This window comes from Homarus americanus, unplaced genomic scaffold, assembly GCF_018991925.1.
Source record: "Homarus americanus isolate GMGI-L3 unplaced genomic scaffold, GMGI_Hamer_2.0 scaffold18703, whole genome shotgun sequence".
Classification (NCBI taxonomy): domain Eukaryota; kingdom Metazoa; phylum Arthropoda; class Malacostraca; order Decapoda; family Nephropidae; genus Homarus; species Homarus americanus.
Genome location: NW_024749779.1, coordinates 3,889,443 through 3,904,577, shown reverse-complemented (window position 1 = coordinate 3,904,577; position 15,135 = coordinate 3,889,443). Strand labels below are relative to the sequence as shown.

At 40.6% G+C, this 15,135-nt stretch overlaps 1 protein-coding gene and 1 long non-coding RNA gene across 2 annotated transcripts in view; both read right to left on the bottom strand.

The window, feature by feature from the left end:
• Positions 1-714: 714 nt before the first annotated feature.
• On the bottom strand, positions 715-4,254 carry LOC121853872. Its single transcript, XR_006086419.1, has 3 exons — positions 4,235-4,254; positions 3,735-3,827; positions 715-757 (listed from the first exon to the last, which is right to left on the bottom strand). It is a non-coding gene; the product is annotated as an uncharacterized LOC121853872 (long non-coding RNA).
• A 17-nt stretch (positions 4,255-4,271) lies between these two features.
• Positions 4,272-15,135, bottom strand: part of LOC121853825 (serine-rich adhesin for platelets-like) — a gene marked incomplete at its 3' end in the record, with an annotated part of 31,955 nt that continues 21,091 nt past the window's right edge. The window contains 6 exon segments of the mRNA XM_042348200.1: positions 4,272-4,426; positions 6,185-7,601; positions 8,588-8,928; positions 10,138-12,450; positions 13,812-13,904; positions 14,345-14,854. Coding sequence (XP_042204134.1) covers positions 4,272-4,426; positions 6,185-7,601; positions 8,588-8,928; positions 10,138-12,450; positions 13,812-13,904; positions 14,345-14,854 — 4,829 coding nt within the window.

Genomic DNA, 15,135 nt, shown 5'->3' with positions numbered 1-15,135 from the left:
TATAGATAACATTATATCTAACATATATCTCAACTCATCTCATCACAGTATAAGTTATTCTATATGATAATAGTTATTTTTGAGTAGCGTGTAAGAGGGTGGTCGTGACACAAAGTAACAATGTGTGAGGCAACCCTAGTCTGTCATCGAAGGCTGGCTATTTCTAAGGTGTCATAGGAAATTTTTAGTACCCACGTCAGAAGAAACTATTTTGAAATCTGGTTTTAAAGGACGTTTTAGGTATACTGTACACATAAAACATATCGTCATAAATCTGAATAAGTCGGAGGGTTTTTACTGGAATGGGATTATACGATCGAGAACTGCAATTGAAAAAAAAAATAGTGAAACTAAAGAGATAACTAAGGCAAAGCGATACCAATTTTTTCTCGAAAATTTAAACTGTATAAAATCATAATTATAAACGAAGAACTTAATCGTAACTAACTAGCTTAACTGTACGACTCCAAACCTAATCTCCATAGACAAGAGCTATCTGATATTAGTTTGGGTAAAAGTTAGTTTTTTAATGAAAATGGACACCGCTGAAACAGTCAACATAAACACACCTATTACCAGTAGATTATAGTATAGAAACTAGAGAGTACATTACGTTCTGAGGCTTAATCTGATGATTATCCTTAAACAGCGTGACTAATAATTAAAGTACATTTTCGAGTTTTATGTTACTTACTTGAGCTGCTGCTGCTGCTGCTGCTACTGCTGCTGCTGCTAATGCTGCTTGAAGAACTAGAGCCTAAAGGTGATTGAAAAATAAATACAAATTAGTTGAATTAATATTTATATATACATTATACATTCTATATATCTATATAATATCCGCATTACTGTGCCACATGGGGCTTGTAACCCTATTTTCTATGTTTTGTTTCCTTGACCAAACAAACGCAAAGCAGACTGGAGTATATGAATTTACGTGGATATACTGTAAATGATAAGTAAAAAATGACTGTAGATATAAAAGATGGAAAACAAGATCTGTACGTTAAGGCTTTTGAACAAATAAAAATTGAGGGACAGAGGAGAAGTTTAGTGAAGCAGGATTACCAGAAAGATGATCAGCAAAAGAGGATAATCAGGTGTTGAATGATGAGATGAGATACGTAATGAAATATAAAGAGGTCAATCCAGATTACTATGATTCGGGATTAAAATGGTATTTGAGAGAGTAAAAGGGCGAGAATGAATGGGTGACAGGGAAGTGGAAGGAAGGTACAAGCGAGATAGAGGGAAAATAAGATGAAAAATTTGTAACTAAAAAAAATATGTATGAACTTTGGCAACAATGAGAAATGATGACAGTAGAAAGTAATGCATGGATATTAGAAGAAAGGAAATACAGTAATGGAGAAAGGATCCAAAAGACGAGAGGATGAAAGATGGGGAAAAGGATGAGACAAAATTATGAAGAAAAACTATACAGAAAAGAAGGACATTGCATAAAAAAACGAGAGGATAAAGAAAAAATGGAAGTTAGAAATGAAAATGTGGACAAACTGAAAAAAATGGAGGTAAACTAAAGATGGTGTGTTTTTTTGCACACCTGCTTAATGTAATATAAAGAAGATGTTATTTCCCTGTTTAGGTCAGGAAGGAGATAGCCACTCGAGTGTAACGACAAAGGAAAAAATAAAACAAGTGGGAGAAAGGTGCAGCAAGTTAAAAATGAGTAAGAGAATGGGATCACGATAAATGTTAATGAAAAGAGGTAAAGAATTGAGGGTGACAAAGGGGGAAAACACTAACGGAATGGCATAGACGTGTACAAGAGAAACAATTACAAGACTTTAAGTAAACATTAGAGAAGAATAGGTGTTTATTTAAGCACATATGGGAAGGTGTGTGATAATGATTACTAACATAACTTATTTATTTAGCAAGTGTGTTAAAGATGATCAGATTTTGTATAACGAAAAAAAAAGAAGTGAATTGCCTGGATCGTGTGTGTAAAAAAGTGTGAATGAAGATTACCTGAAGAATGTGAAGACTTAGGATGATGTATTTATCGATGTAGTGAATGCATATGATGACTTAAAGAAAAGCATTGCAGGAAGTATTGAAAACGTATAGAATAATGGGGTTACTGTTGATTTCTCTAAGAGATTTTTTTAAAGACAATGAAACCCTGATTTACAGAATGTAGGGAAAGAAAAAAGATTTCCAGTGAAGAAGATATTACGACAAAAAATGTGTAATGTCACTGTAGTTGTTGAATTTTCGGATAAAGTAGTGAAAGAGGAGAAAGCAACGATGATGGTGAGGAAAAGAGGTTTGATTGACAGCAGTAGAAGGTGAGATGGAAAATGAATCAGCCGTGCATAGCAGATAACAGCATATTTTGGAGTAAGTCACAGGAGTCGGTTAATACAGTATTGAATGTAAACAAAAGTAAGGTTAGACGGGAGGAATGGACAGGCTGCTGATGTGACACTCTGGATTATATGAAGTGACAGAACAAAGAGGATACGCAGCGGTTTATAAGTGGAGCGCCATAGCGGAACACGTGTGATACTGTACAGCTTTAAAGAGAGAATTTAAGACAGTAAGTGATTGGAGGGGTGGGGAAGGTAAAGGGGTGGGGAGGGTAGAGGGTGGGGAAGGTAGAGGGAGGGTAGGGGGGGGGAAGGTAGAGGGGGTGGGGGAGGTAGAGGGGTGGGAAGGGGTAAGGAGGTAGGGTTGGGGAAGGTAGAGGGAGGAGCACAAGGTTTGTGTGTGTAAAAGAGTGTATCAGTTTGTGTGTTTATGAGCTGATGTGCGCGTTTATGCGTTAAAAATACCGACACTGGGATTTTTGTATATAATTAATCTTAGAACAATATTGACGTCATCGTAAAATACATTAAGTTACTGTTCTAGTGTAAATAATATGAAATGTTATCGAAGAGGGTTTTGATTTTATTGAGGAAATGTCGTAGATGAAAAAGTGACTTGAAATAAATAAACAGTCTTAAGTGATGACTAAGACCTATAAAGCACAAACTTATTAAATAGGGAATTTTATCGCATTATTTTTAAGGTATCGTTGGGATGGTGTAATTACTGACCTTGTTACGCGCTTAATGACTGTCTCTGTTGAAGCGCAGTAATAACATTATAACAGCAACAACAAATTTAGAAATCAGTATAGAACTTAAATACCTTAAGATGTTGAGAAGCTTGAACTGGATGATAATTTACTTGAACTTGAAGCACCACCTGTTCGGGGTTCTAATTAAAGCTACTTGTACTGCAACCTTATTGTGAACCACAAAATAAGTTATCATCGAGAGCTAACAGTAAGGTAAAGGACTAAATATACTTTTATATTAGTTGTATATACACACAAACACAGACAAACACACACACACTTATGTCGTCGGTTTTTCTCTTGTAATTAATATTTTTTGTCAGTCTAAAAAACACAAGTCAGCGGCTCGGTGTGGCGAGTGAAAATATGGCGTCTTCAAACGTTCACATTTAACCCCTTGCTTCACGTCAAACATCAAGGACATAACATTCAACTGTAAGAATTCATAATCTTTGGCATAAAAGTTTGTAGCTTGATACAAGAAGTCACCACCACCACCGCGTTAGGTACTGTTGGACGTATTTCTACAGATGTAATAAAGATATTGGTCTTGGTAATATTATTTTTTAGCAAGAGAACTTCAGAATATGCCAGTCCATGTCTTCTTGTCTTCCTAAGTTTTATCCATTTCTTACTTGTCACTTACTTGAGCTTGGGATACTGATGCTTGGGGATAATAAAGAGCTTGACGAGCTTCTTGAACTACTCGATGGACCTCGTAAGCTTGAAGAACTTGAGCCTGTGTAAATTGTCAAAATTCACATTTATCGACAAATTTGGGTAAAATGTAAAATCACCCAAATTACAAGAAATACAGATAAACTAATTAAATGAACGATTTTTTTTAGGTATTAAAGCGCTTATCTAGTCAATCAATTAGCTATGTTTAAATGTTTTCTTAAATTTGAAGTGAAATTAAGCCGAGTACTGTAATACAAATGGTGAAATTGGTATGAAATGTCAGTCCAAATGATAAAACTTTCCTTACTCTAGATAAAAGTAAGTAATGAAGCTTCTTTGGCTTCACGCATAGTCTTTATAACAGAACTCGACGACAACGATGTGTTTGCATCATGATATGAAAGGCGTCTTCGATAGTCATTAATAGTTTCACAGTAGTCTTCTATCTCTGTATATATGACTTACTATAACTTGAAATGCTGCTGCGCGTGCAACCATTTATGTCGACTCCGGAGACTTCTTTGGAACAACTGCTGGTGCTGCTACTGCTGCTGGTGCTGGTGCTGCTGCTGCTGCTGCTGCTGCTGCTGCTGCTGCTGCTGCTGCTGCTGCTGTATTCTAAGGCCGAACTGATTGAACTTGACTTGAAGTCTGAACCTGTGTAAAATTTTTGAAAAATCTCAGATTGGGAATTATGTAGAATATGGAAATTGAAGGTGTCCATAGCAGTTTTGGCTTTACTTTGATTTTGACGGTTCAAGAATCTTGTTATATATGCAAATATATTGGAAACTTGAGCATTTTATTGGACTGGAACACAAAGGACCCAACGATTGTGCGTTTTTTATATCTTGCTTTTGGCGAACTACTGTCGTTTTCTTGCGTCACGGTAATTGTTGTCATGTTTCTGATACATTCCGTGAACTGGTCCAATTGTCAGTCAGACGACATTAATGGAGGAAACTCGCATTTGATCACATGCTACAAATAAAGTCCACATGATTAAAAAAAAAACTAAATGCTTGTCATTTCTGTATTTAAGTCTCAGTACTCTGTTCAAATAAATGGCGTCAGTGAATTGTGACTACACAGGGGACTGTGGGATTATCAGGGACGGACGAAACCAAGGATAACATTTCAAACGCAATCTTGGTGACTATAAAAGATGAACACGAAATACAGCATATACGCATTAAATTTAAATAAAGTGATGAACCCACCCAAAGTCATCATACCTCTCATTTCTATTTTCAAATCGTAACTTACTTCTGCTTGATATACTGCTTGACTTTGACAATCTGTATGAACTTGTTGAACTGCTAGAATGGAATAAGCTGGGCATAATTGATTGTCTGCTTGAGCTTGATTGTCTGCTTGAGCTTGATTAGCTGCGTGAGCTTGATTGGTTGCTTGAGCTTGATAACATAGTTGAACTACGAGATAGAGCACTGAAGCCTGAATAAATGGCAATAAAAAAAAATCTAAGGCCGTGTCAGCTTGAGAACCATTAACATCTTCGATAATGAGTTGAATGTCTCCGTAAAAAAATTAACCAAATAACAATGAAATGAGGATACAGGAATATCCTTGTGGTGCATGAATCATCCACAATGACAACTTTTATAAGTATAATATAAAGTACAAGATAAGATATGAAGAACAAATTTTAACTGAAGAAGGGAAAAACATAATACAAGAAAAAGCAAATTGGTCTGATACCGGTAAAATTTGTAAAATAAACTGAAAAATCGTTTTATGAAAGACTTTTATAACGGTAGAGTAAAGGAAATATATTTTTGAGCATTATTGTTTTGGTAAAGCCGGTGTATGTCTTCAAGGTTCACACAAGTAACCATACACAGATTCATTGCTCTGTCTGGACCTACAAGCTGAATTAGAAGTTAACATTGAAAATATATCATTACCCCAAATACATAGTTTGTATATCAATAGCTACAACTATAAATGCTATTTCTGATTCACGAATTAGTTCACCAGTCCATAAGAAAGTTTAATCTAAAGAAAAATCATCAGTAATAATGCTGATGAAGATAACTTTTACTATGAACACTATCGAGAGCCCTGGAACTTAACAAGAAATGACAAGCTTAACGCTGAACTTAAAAATGGTTAGTCACCAGGGAGGAATGAATCAGTTGCCGGGTCAGGTATATAGTCAGAATAAACGCTTCTTGTGGTAAGTAAATTAAGCATTGAAGTTTATAGTTAAGTGCAATAAGGTGATAATACTTCAGCCATGAATTTTTCGTTTGAATGTTTCCAAGAATTATGGGAATTTTAGTCGAAATGAACCAACTGAATTTCCAATGATAAATAAAAACACACTGGCCGGTACTAGCTGTGGACAACCCATATAGCCCTCCTTCTCTTTTTCATATTTCACGTTTGACTTACTTGACCCCGAGGTGCTGCTGTTTGATGAGAAGCTTGACGAGGTGCTTGAACTAGTTGATGAACCTCCTAAGCTTGACGAGCTGCTGCTACTTGGAGATGAGAAACTTGACGAGCTGCTGCTACTTGGAGATGAGAAGCTTGACGAGCTACTGCTACTTGGAGATGAGAAGCTTGACGAGCTGCTGCTACTTGGAGATGAAAAGCTTGACGAGGTGCTTGAACAACTTGATGGACTTCCTAAGCTTGACAAGCTGCTGCTACTTGGAGATGAGAAGCTTGACGAGCTGCTGCTACTTGTAGATGAAAAGCTTGATGAGCTGCTTGAACTACTTGATGGACTTCCTAAGCTTGACGAGCTGCTGCTACTTGGAGATGAGAAGCTTGACGAGCTGCTGCTACTTGGAGATGAGAAGCTTGACGAGCTGCTGCTACTTGGAGATGAAAAGCTTGACGAGGTGCTTGAACTACTTGATGGAACTTGTAAGCTTGACGAGATACTGATACTTGGAGATGAGAAGCTTGACGAGCTACTGCTGCTTGGAGATGAGAAGCTTGACGAGCTTATGCTACTTGGAGATGAAAAGCTTGACAAGCTGCTGCTACTTGTAGATGAGAAGCTTGACGGGGTGCTTGAACTACTTGATGGACCACCTAAGCTCGACGAGCTGCTGCTACTTGGAGATGAGAAGCTTGACGAGCTGGTGCTACTTGGCGATGAAAAGCTTGACGAGCTGCTGCTACTTGCAGAGAAGCTTGACGAGCTGCTACTACGTGAAGATGAAAACCTTGACGAGCTGCTGCTACTTGGAGAAGAAAAGCTTGACGAGGTGCTTGAACTAATTGATGGACCTTGTAAGCTTGACGAGCTGCTGCTACTTGGAGATGAGAAGCTTGACGAGCTGCTGCTACTTGGAGATGAGAAGCTTGACGAGCTGCTACAACTTGTAGATGAAAAGCTTGATGAGCTGCTTGAACTACTTGATGGACTTCCTAAGCTTGACGAGATGCTGCTACTTGGAGATGAAAAGCTTGACGAGCTGCTGCTACTTGGAGATGAAAAGCTTGACGAGGTGCTTGAACTACGTGATGGACCTTGTAAGCTTGACGAGCTGCTGCTACTTGGAGAAGAAAAACTTGAAGAGGTGCTTGAACTACTTGATGAACCTCCTAAGCTTGACGAGCTGCTGCTACTTGGAGAAGAAAAGCTTGACGAGGTGCTTGAACTACTTGATGAACCTCCTTGCTTGACGAGCTGCTGCTACTTGGAGATGAGTAGCTTTGATGAGCTGCTGCTACTTGGAGATGAACAGCTTGACGAGGTGCTGAAACTACGTGATGGAACTTGGTAAGCTTGACGAGCTGTTGCTACTTGGAGAAGAAAAGCTTTGACGAGGTGCTGAACTACTTGGATAACCTCCTAAGTCATGGGACGAGTTGCTGCTACTTGGAGAAGAAAGCTTGACGAGGTGCTTTTGAACTACTTGATGAAACCTCCTAAGCTTGACGAGCTGCTGCTACTTGGAGATGAGAAGCTTGACGAGCTGCTGCTACTTGGAGATGAACAGCTTGACGAGGTGCTTGAACTACTTGATGGAACTTGCAAGCTTGACGAGCTGCTGTTACTTGGAGAAGAAAAGCTTGACGAGGTGCTTGAACTACTTGATGAATCTCCTAAGCTTGACGAGCTGCTGCTACTTGGAGATGAGAAGCTTGACGAGCTGCTGCTACTTGGAGATGAGAAGCTTGACGAGCTGATGCTACTTGGAGATGAAAAGCTTGACGAGGTGCTTGAACTACGTGATGGACTTTGTAAGCTTGAAGAGCTGCTGCTACTTGGAGAAGAAAAGCTTGACGAGGTGCTTGAACTACTTGATGAACCTCCTAAGCTTGACGAGCTGCTGCTACTTGGAGAAGAAAAGCTTGACGAGGTGCTTGAACTACTTGATGAACCTCCTAAGCTTGACGAGCTGCTGCTACTTGGAGATGAGAAGCTTGACGAGCTGCTGCTACTTGGAGATGAACAGCTTGACGAGGTGCTTGAACTACTTGATGGAACTTGCAAGCTTGACGAGCTGCTGCTACTTGGAGAAGAAAAGCTTGACGAGGTGCTTGAACTACTTGATGAACCTCCTAAGCTTGACGAGCTGCTGCTACTTGGAGAAGAAAAGCTTGACGAGGTGCTTGAACTACTTGATGAACCTCCTAAGCTTGACGAGCTGCTGCTACTTGGAGATGAGAAGCTTGACGAGCTGCTGCTACTTGGAGATGAACAGCTTGACGAGGTGCTTGAACTACTTGATGGAACTTGCAAGCTTGACGAGCTGCTGCTACTTGGAGAAGAAAAGCTTGACGAGGTGCTTGAACTACTTGATGGACCACCTAAGCTCGACGAGCTGCTGCTACTTGGAGATGAGAAGCTTGACGAGCTGCTGCTACTTGGAGATGAGAAGCTTGACGAGCAACTGCTACTTGTAGATGAAAAGCTTGACGAGCTGCTTGAACTACATGATGGACCTCGGAAGTTTGACGAGCTGCTGCTACTTGGAGATGAGAAGCTTGACGAGCTGCTGCTACTTGTAGATGAAAAGCTTGACGAACTGCTAGAACTGCATGATTGACCTGGTAAGCTTGAAGTGCTGCAGCTACTAGGAGAAGAGAAGCTTGACGAGCTGCTGCTATTTGGAGATGAGAAGCTTGACGAGCTGCTGCTACTTGGAGATGAGAAGCTTGACGAGCTGCTGCTTCTTGAAGATGAGAAGCTTGACGAGCTCCTTGAACTACTTGATGGATTTCCTATGCTTGACGAGATGCTGCTACTTGGTGATGAGAAGCTTGACGAGCTGCTGCTACTTGGAGATGAGAAGCTTGACGAGCTGCTGCTACTTGGAGATGAACAGCTTGACGAGGTGCTTGAACTACTTGATGGAACTTGCAAGCTTGACGAGCTGCTGTTACTTGGAGAAGAAAAGCTTGACGAGGTGCTTGAACTACTTGATGAATCTCCTAAGCTTGACGAGCTGCTGCTACTTGGAGATGAGAAGCTTGACGAGCTGCTGCTACTTGGAGATGAGAAGCTTGACGAGCTGATGCTACTTGGAGATGAAAAGCTTGACGAGGTGCTTGAACTACGTGATGGACTTTGTAAGCTTGAAGAGCTGCTGCTACTTGGAGAAGAAAAGCTTGACGAGGTGCTTGAACTACTTGATGAACCTCCTAAGCTTGACGAGCTGCTGCTACTTGGAGAAGAAAAGCTTGACGAGGTGCTTGAACTACTTGATGAACCTCCTAAGCTTGACGAGCTGCTGCTACTTGGAGATGAGAAGCTTGACGAGCTGCTGCTACTTGGAGATGAACAGCTTGACGAGGTGCTTGAACTACTTGATGGAACTTGCAAGCTTGACGAGCTGCTGCTACTTGGAGAAGAAAAGCTTGACGAGGTGCTTGAACTACTTGATGAACCTCCTAAGCTTGACGAGCTGCTGCTACTTGGAGAAGAAAAGCTTGACGAGGTGCTTGAACTACTTGATGAACCTCCTAAGCTTGACGAGCTGCTGCTACTTGGAGATGAGAAGCTTGACGAGCTGCTGCTACTTGGAGATGAACAGCTTGACGAGGTGCTTGAACTACTTGATGGAACTTGCAAGCTTGACGAGCTGCTGCTACTTGGAGAAGAAAAGCTTGACGAGGTGCTTGAACTACTTGATGGACCACCTAAGCCTCGACGAGCCGCTGCTACTTGGGATGAAGCTTGGACGAGCTAAGTTGCTACTTCTGGGAGATGAGAAGCTTGACGAGCAACTGCTACTTGTAGACAGCTTCAGACATTGCTTGAACTACATGATGGACCTCGGAAGTTTGACGAGCTGCTGCTACTTTTGGAGATGAGAAGCCGACGAGCTGCTGCTACTTGTAGATGAAAAGCTTGGACGAACTGCTAGAACTGCATGATTGACCTGGTAAGCTTGAAGTGCTGCAAGTGCTGCAGCTACTAGAGAAGAGAAGCTTTAATGAGCTGCTGCTATTTGGAGATGAGAAGCTTAATGAGCTGCTGCTACTTGGAGATGAGAAGCTTGACGAGCTGCTGCTTCTTGAAGATGAGAAGCTTGACGAGCTCCTTGAACTACTTGATGGATTTCCTATGCTTGACGAGATGCTGCTACTTGGTGATGAGAAGCTTGACGAGCTGCTGCTACTTGGAGATGAGAAGCTTGACGAGCTGCTGCTACTTGGAGATGAACAGCTTGACGAGGTGCTTGAACTACTTGATGGAACTTGCAAGCTTGACGAGCTGCTGTTACTTGGAGAAGAAAAGCTTGACGAGGTGCTTGAACTACTTGATGAATCTCCTAAGCTTGACGAGCTGCTGCTACTTGGAGATGAGAAGCTTGACGAGCTGCTGCTACTTGGAGATGAGAAGCTTGACGAGCTGATGCTACTTGGAGATGAAAAGCTTGACGAGGTGCTTGAACTACGTGATGGACTTTGTAAGCTTGAAGAGCTGCTGCTACTTGGAGAAGAAAAGCTTGACGAGGTGCTTGAACTACTTGATGAACCTCCTAAGCTTGACGAGCTGCTGCTACTTGGAGAAGAAAAGCTTGACGAGGTGCTTGAACTACTTGATGAACCTCCTAAGCTTGACGAGCTGCTGCTACTTGGAGATGAGAAGCTTGACGAGCTGCTGCTACTTGGAGATGAACAGCTTGACGAGGTGCTTGAACTACTTGATGGAACTTGCAAGCTTGACGAGCTGCTGCTACTTGGAGAAGAAAAGCTTGACGAGGTGCTTGAACTACTTGATGAACCTCCTAAGCTTGACGAGCTGCTGCTACTTGGAGAAGAAAAGCTTGACGAGGTGCTTGAACTACTTGATGAACCTCCTAAGCTTGACGAGCTGCTGCTACTTGGAGATGAGAAGCTTGACGAGCTGCTGCTACTTGGAGATGAACAGCTTGACGAGGTGCTTGAACTACTTGATGGAACTTGCAAGCTTGACGAGCTGCTGCTACTTGGAGAAGAAAAGCTTGACGAGGTGCTTGAACTACTTGATGGACCACCTAAGCTCGACGAGCTGCTGCTACTTGGAGATGAGAAGCTTGACGAGCTGCTGCTACTTGGAGATGAGAAGCTTGACGAGCAACTGCTACTTGTAGATGAAAAGCTTGACGAGCTGCTTGAACTACATGATGGACCTCGGAAGTTTGACGAGCTGCTGCTACTTGGAGATGAGAAGCTTGACGAGCTGCTGCTACTTGTAGATGAAAAGCTTGACGAACTGCTAGAACTGCATGATTGACCTGGTAAGCTTGAAGTGCTGCAGCTACTAGGAGAAGAGAAGCTTGACGAGCTGCTGCTATTTGGAGATGAGAAGCTTGACGAGCTGCTGCTACTTGGAGATGAGAAGCTTGACGAGCTGCTGCTTCTTGAAGATGAGAAGCTTGACGAGCTCCTTGAACTACTTGATGGATTTCCTATGCTTGACGAGATGCTGCTACTTGGTGATGAGAAGCTTGACGAGCTGCTGCTATTTGGAGATGAAAAGCTTGACGAGGTGCTTGAAATACTTGATGGACCTTGTAAGCTTGACGAGCTGCTGCTACTTGAAGATGCGAAGCTTGACGAGCTGCTGCTACTTGGAGATGAAAAGCTTGACGAGCTGCTGCTACTTGGAGAGAAGCTTGACGTGCTGCTACTACTTGAAGATGAAGAGCTTGACGAGCTGCTGCAACTTGTAGATGTAAAGCTTGATGATCTGCTTGAACTACTTGATGGACTTCCTAAGCTTGACGAGATGCTGCTACTTGGAGATGAGAAGCTTGACGAGCTGCTGCTACTTGGAGATGAAAAGCTTGACGAGGTGCTTGAACTACTTGATGGACCCTGTAAGCTTGACGAGCTGCTGCTACTTAGAGATGCGAAGCTTGACGAGCTGCTGCTGCTTGGAGATGAAAAGCTTGACGAGCTGCTGCTACTTGGAGAGAAGTTTGACGAGCTGCTGCTAGTTGGAGATGAGAAGCTTGACGAACTGCTGCTACTTGGAGATGAAAAGCTTAACGAGCTGCTGCTACTTGGAGATGAAAAGCTTGACGAGCTGCTGCTACTTGGAGATGAGAAGCTTGACGAACTGCTGCTACTTGGAGATGAGAAGCTTAACGAGCTGCTGCTACTTGGAGATGAGAAGCTTGACGAGCTGCTGCTACTTTGAGATGAGAAGCTTGACGAGCTGCTTGAACTTCTTGATGGACCTCCTAAGCTTGACGAACTTAAGCCTAAAGAGAAGGTTAAAAGGAGAGTGTAATAAAGTTACAATATTGATAGAATATAGAGAGTATAACTAATCAATTCAAATAATGATTCTGATAATACTGTCGTGTAGTGACTTAATCAAGTTTGTGTGTATATATAATTTTAATAGGGGGTAAAAAATTTTAAGATGCTTATTATTCTATAAATATTCTATAAATTCAGACAAATGTAAGACACAATAGCATAGATGGGAGCAAATTGACAGGTAAAAGTTTATAGAATAATTTAAAAATTATTACTATACAAATGTACAGGTCAAAATAATCATCTAGTATTTAAAAATAAAAATGAAAGTTAAATGTTAGCTTTTACATTCGTTGAAACATCTAATTTCTAATGAGGATATTTATTTTCTTTATTCAAAATTTGTATAATATCGTAAGAATACAATGTGTGTTTTGAAATAAAATAAACTGCATATTAACACTACAGTAGTTATAGCAAAAGTAATACTAAAGTTAGTGCGTACTAAAATATTGAACAAAAACTCCAAGCTAAAAGTAATACTTCAGGGTCATAGCTTCCAAATTTGTATGTGATATTACGACCTTCATTTTGTAGAATATTAAAAAAAAGACGAGTCAGTTAATGAGGCGACGTTCACAAGGCGGTATTGGTCGATAATATGTTTGTTTTCACTTGATATCTTTTATGACTATTTACTTTATTTTTCACCGGAAATTTATCAATAAGCTATGAGAATTTCTTAAATATTGGTTCTAGATGTGAGTGCTAGAGTAGACTTTCACATGACAGTGATTTGATGTTTTTCAGCATATCAGAGAAAAATACAGGCAAAAAATCACGCTGGACACCATAATGGGAAATAATTTCAAGCTTACAAATGACGTAAGCTTGAGAAACAACACACACTTGAACGACCCTTTGACTTGATGAGCTCCATGTATGTAAGTGCTTCGGTTGATTAATTCTTGACTACTTGAGTAAATTAATTGCTTGACGTGGATGATTCGTGCGAGCTTGTTGACAGTTTTTCAGTGGGGAAAGTTGCGTTAGGACCCTAAATTACTTCAGCTTGGCAGTTTTGCTACTTCTAAATGTTTGTTCAGTCATCTACTAAAGTATAAATTCGGTTCAATATTTTTCTTTCAAATATTTATTAGATATAACATTAATCTAATTTAGAAATTTTAGACTAATTGATATCTTGCCAATTTTTTCGATAGCAAAACAACTTATTTTAACGCAAATTACAGTTGACTTAATAATTTGCCCACAAAATACTATCTTGACATTGGTTTTCAATATCTCTTGAAAATGTAGTAGTTGTTTCACAGTAGTCTTCTGTATTCTGATAACTTACTTGAACTTGGCTCACCGATACACAGACAGTCGAGGGAGTTGCTGCTGCTTGTAGATATGGTCGAACTGCTTGAACTTGGCGCATGTTGGGAATCTGTATAAATCATTGAGCAGATTTAAATTAAAACTCTAAAGGGGTTTGTACTCATAAGGCGTCGGATATAATATATTTACGTATAAATTCTGTGGCGTTTGTGATTAAAAAATTATGTTCAGTTTGTCTGCTGACTTTCCAATAACGATAAATTTTTGTAGAGATGTTCAAATATATAAACCTACCTAAGCTTGACATACTCTTTGAACATATCCACAATTTACTGAAATAGGAATCTACTTAAAGCCTGAATTACTGAAAAGAGATAAACCTACTGAAGAAGACAACCTATTTCACACATTCTTTAACATAATTCCTTTACAGTACCACTGACCCTGATCCCTGGGTCAGTGGTACTCCCTGGAGGAGTTGATGAGGTTTGCATGCGTTTTATTTTTTCATACCGCAAAAGAAACATTTAGTAAATCATGTTATCTTACTGGAGGATGATACTGATGATGAGCTACTCAGACTTGAACAGCTGCTTGCACTTGGTGAGCTGCTTGCACTTGGTGAGCTGCTTGCACTTGGTGAGCTGCTTGCACTCGGTGAGCTACTTGCACTCGGTGAGCTGCTTGCACTTGGTGAGCTGCTTACACTTGGTGAGCTGCTTGTTGCACTTGAGCTTATCGCACCTAGAGAGCTGCTTGCACTCGGTGAACTGCTTGCACTCGGTGAGCTGCTTGCACTTGGTGAGCTGCTTGCACTTGGTGAGCTGCTTGCACTTGGTGAGCTGCTTGTTGCACTTGAGCTTATCGCACCTAGAGAGCTGCTTGCACTTGGTGAGCTGCTTGCACTTGGTGAGCTGCTTGCACTCGGTGAGCTGCTTGCACTCGGTGAGCTGCTTGCACTCGGTGAGCTGCTTGCACTTGGTGAGCTGCTTGCACTTGGTGAGCTGCTTGCACCTGGAGAGCTGCTTGCACTTGGTGAACTGCTCAGACTTGATGAGCCTGCAAAATATTTCAAAGATGTACACCATCTTGAAAAAAATAGAAGCTTCTCTTGACCACAGATTTGTCTTCAGTAACACCCTCAAAAATGTTAATGTACAGTTCTCACTTCGGAATGTGATTTCCAGTGAATTATTATTATTTTTTCTACTGCATTGGTCTCCTTCAATTTACTCTAGTTTCAAATACCCAAATACGATTATAAAGTATAATATAATTGATACATTACTACTGCAATATTTAGCAAAGACTTTTTAAGTAACCATAAATTTCTTGTTTGT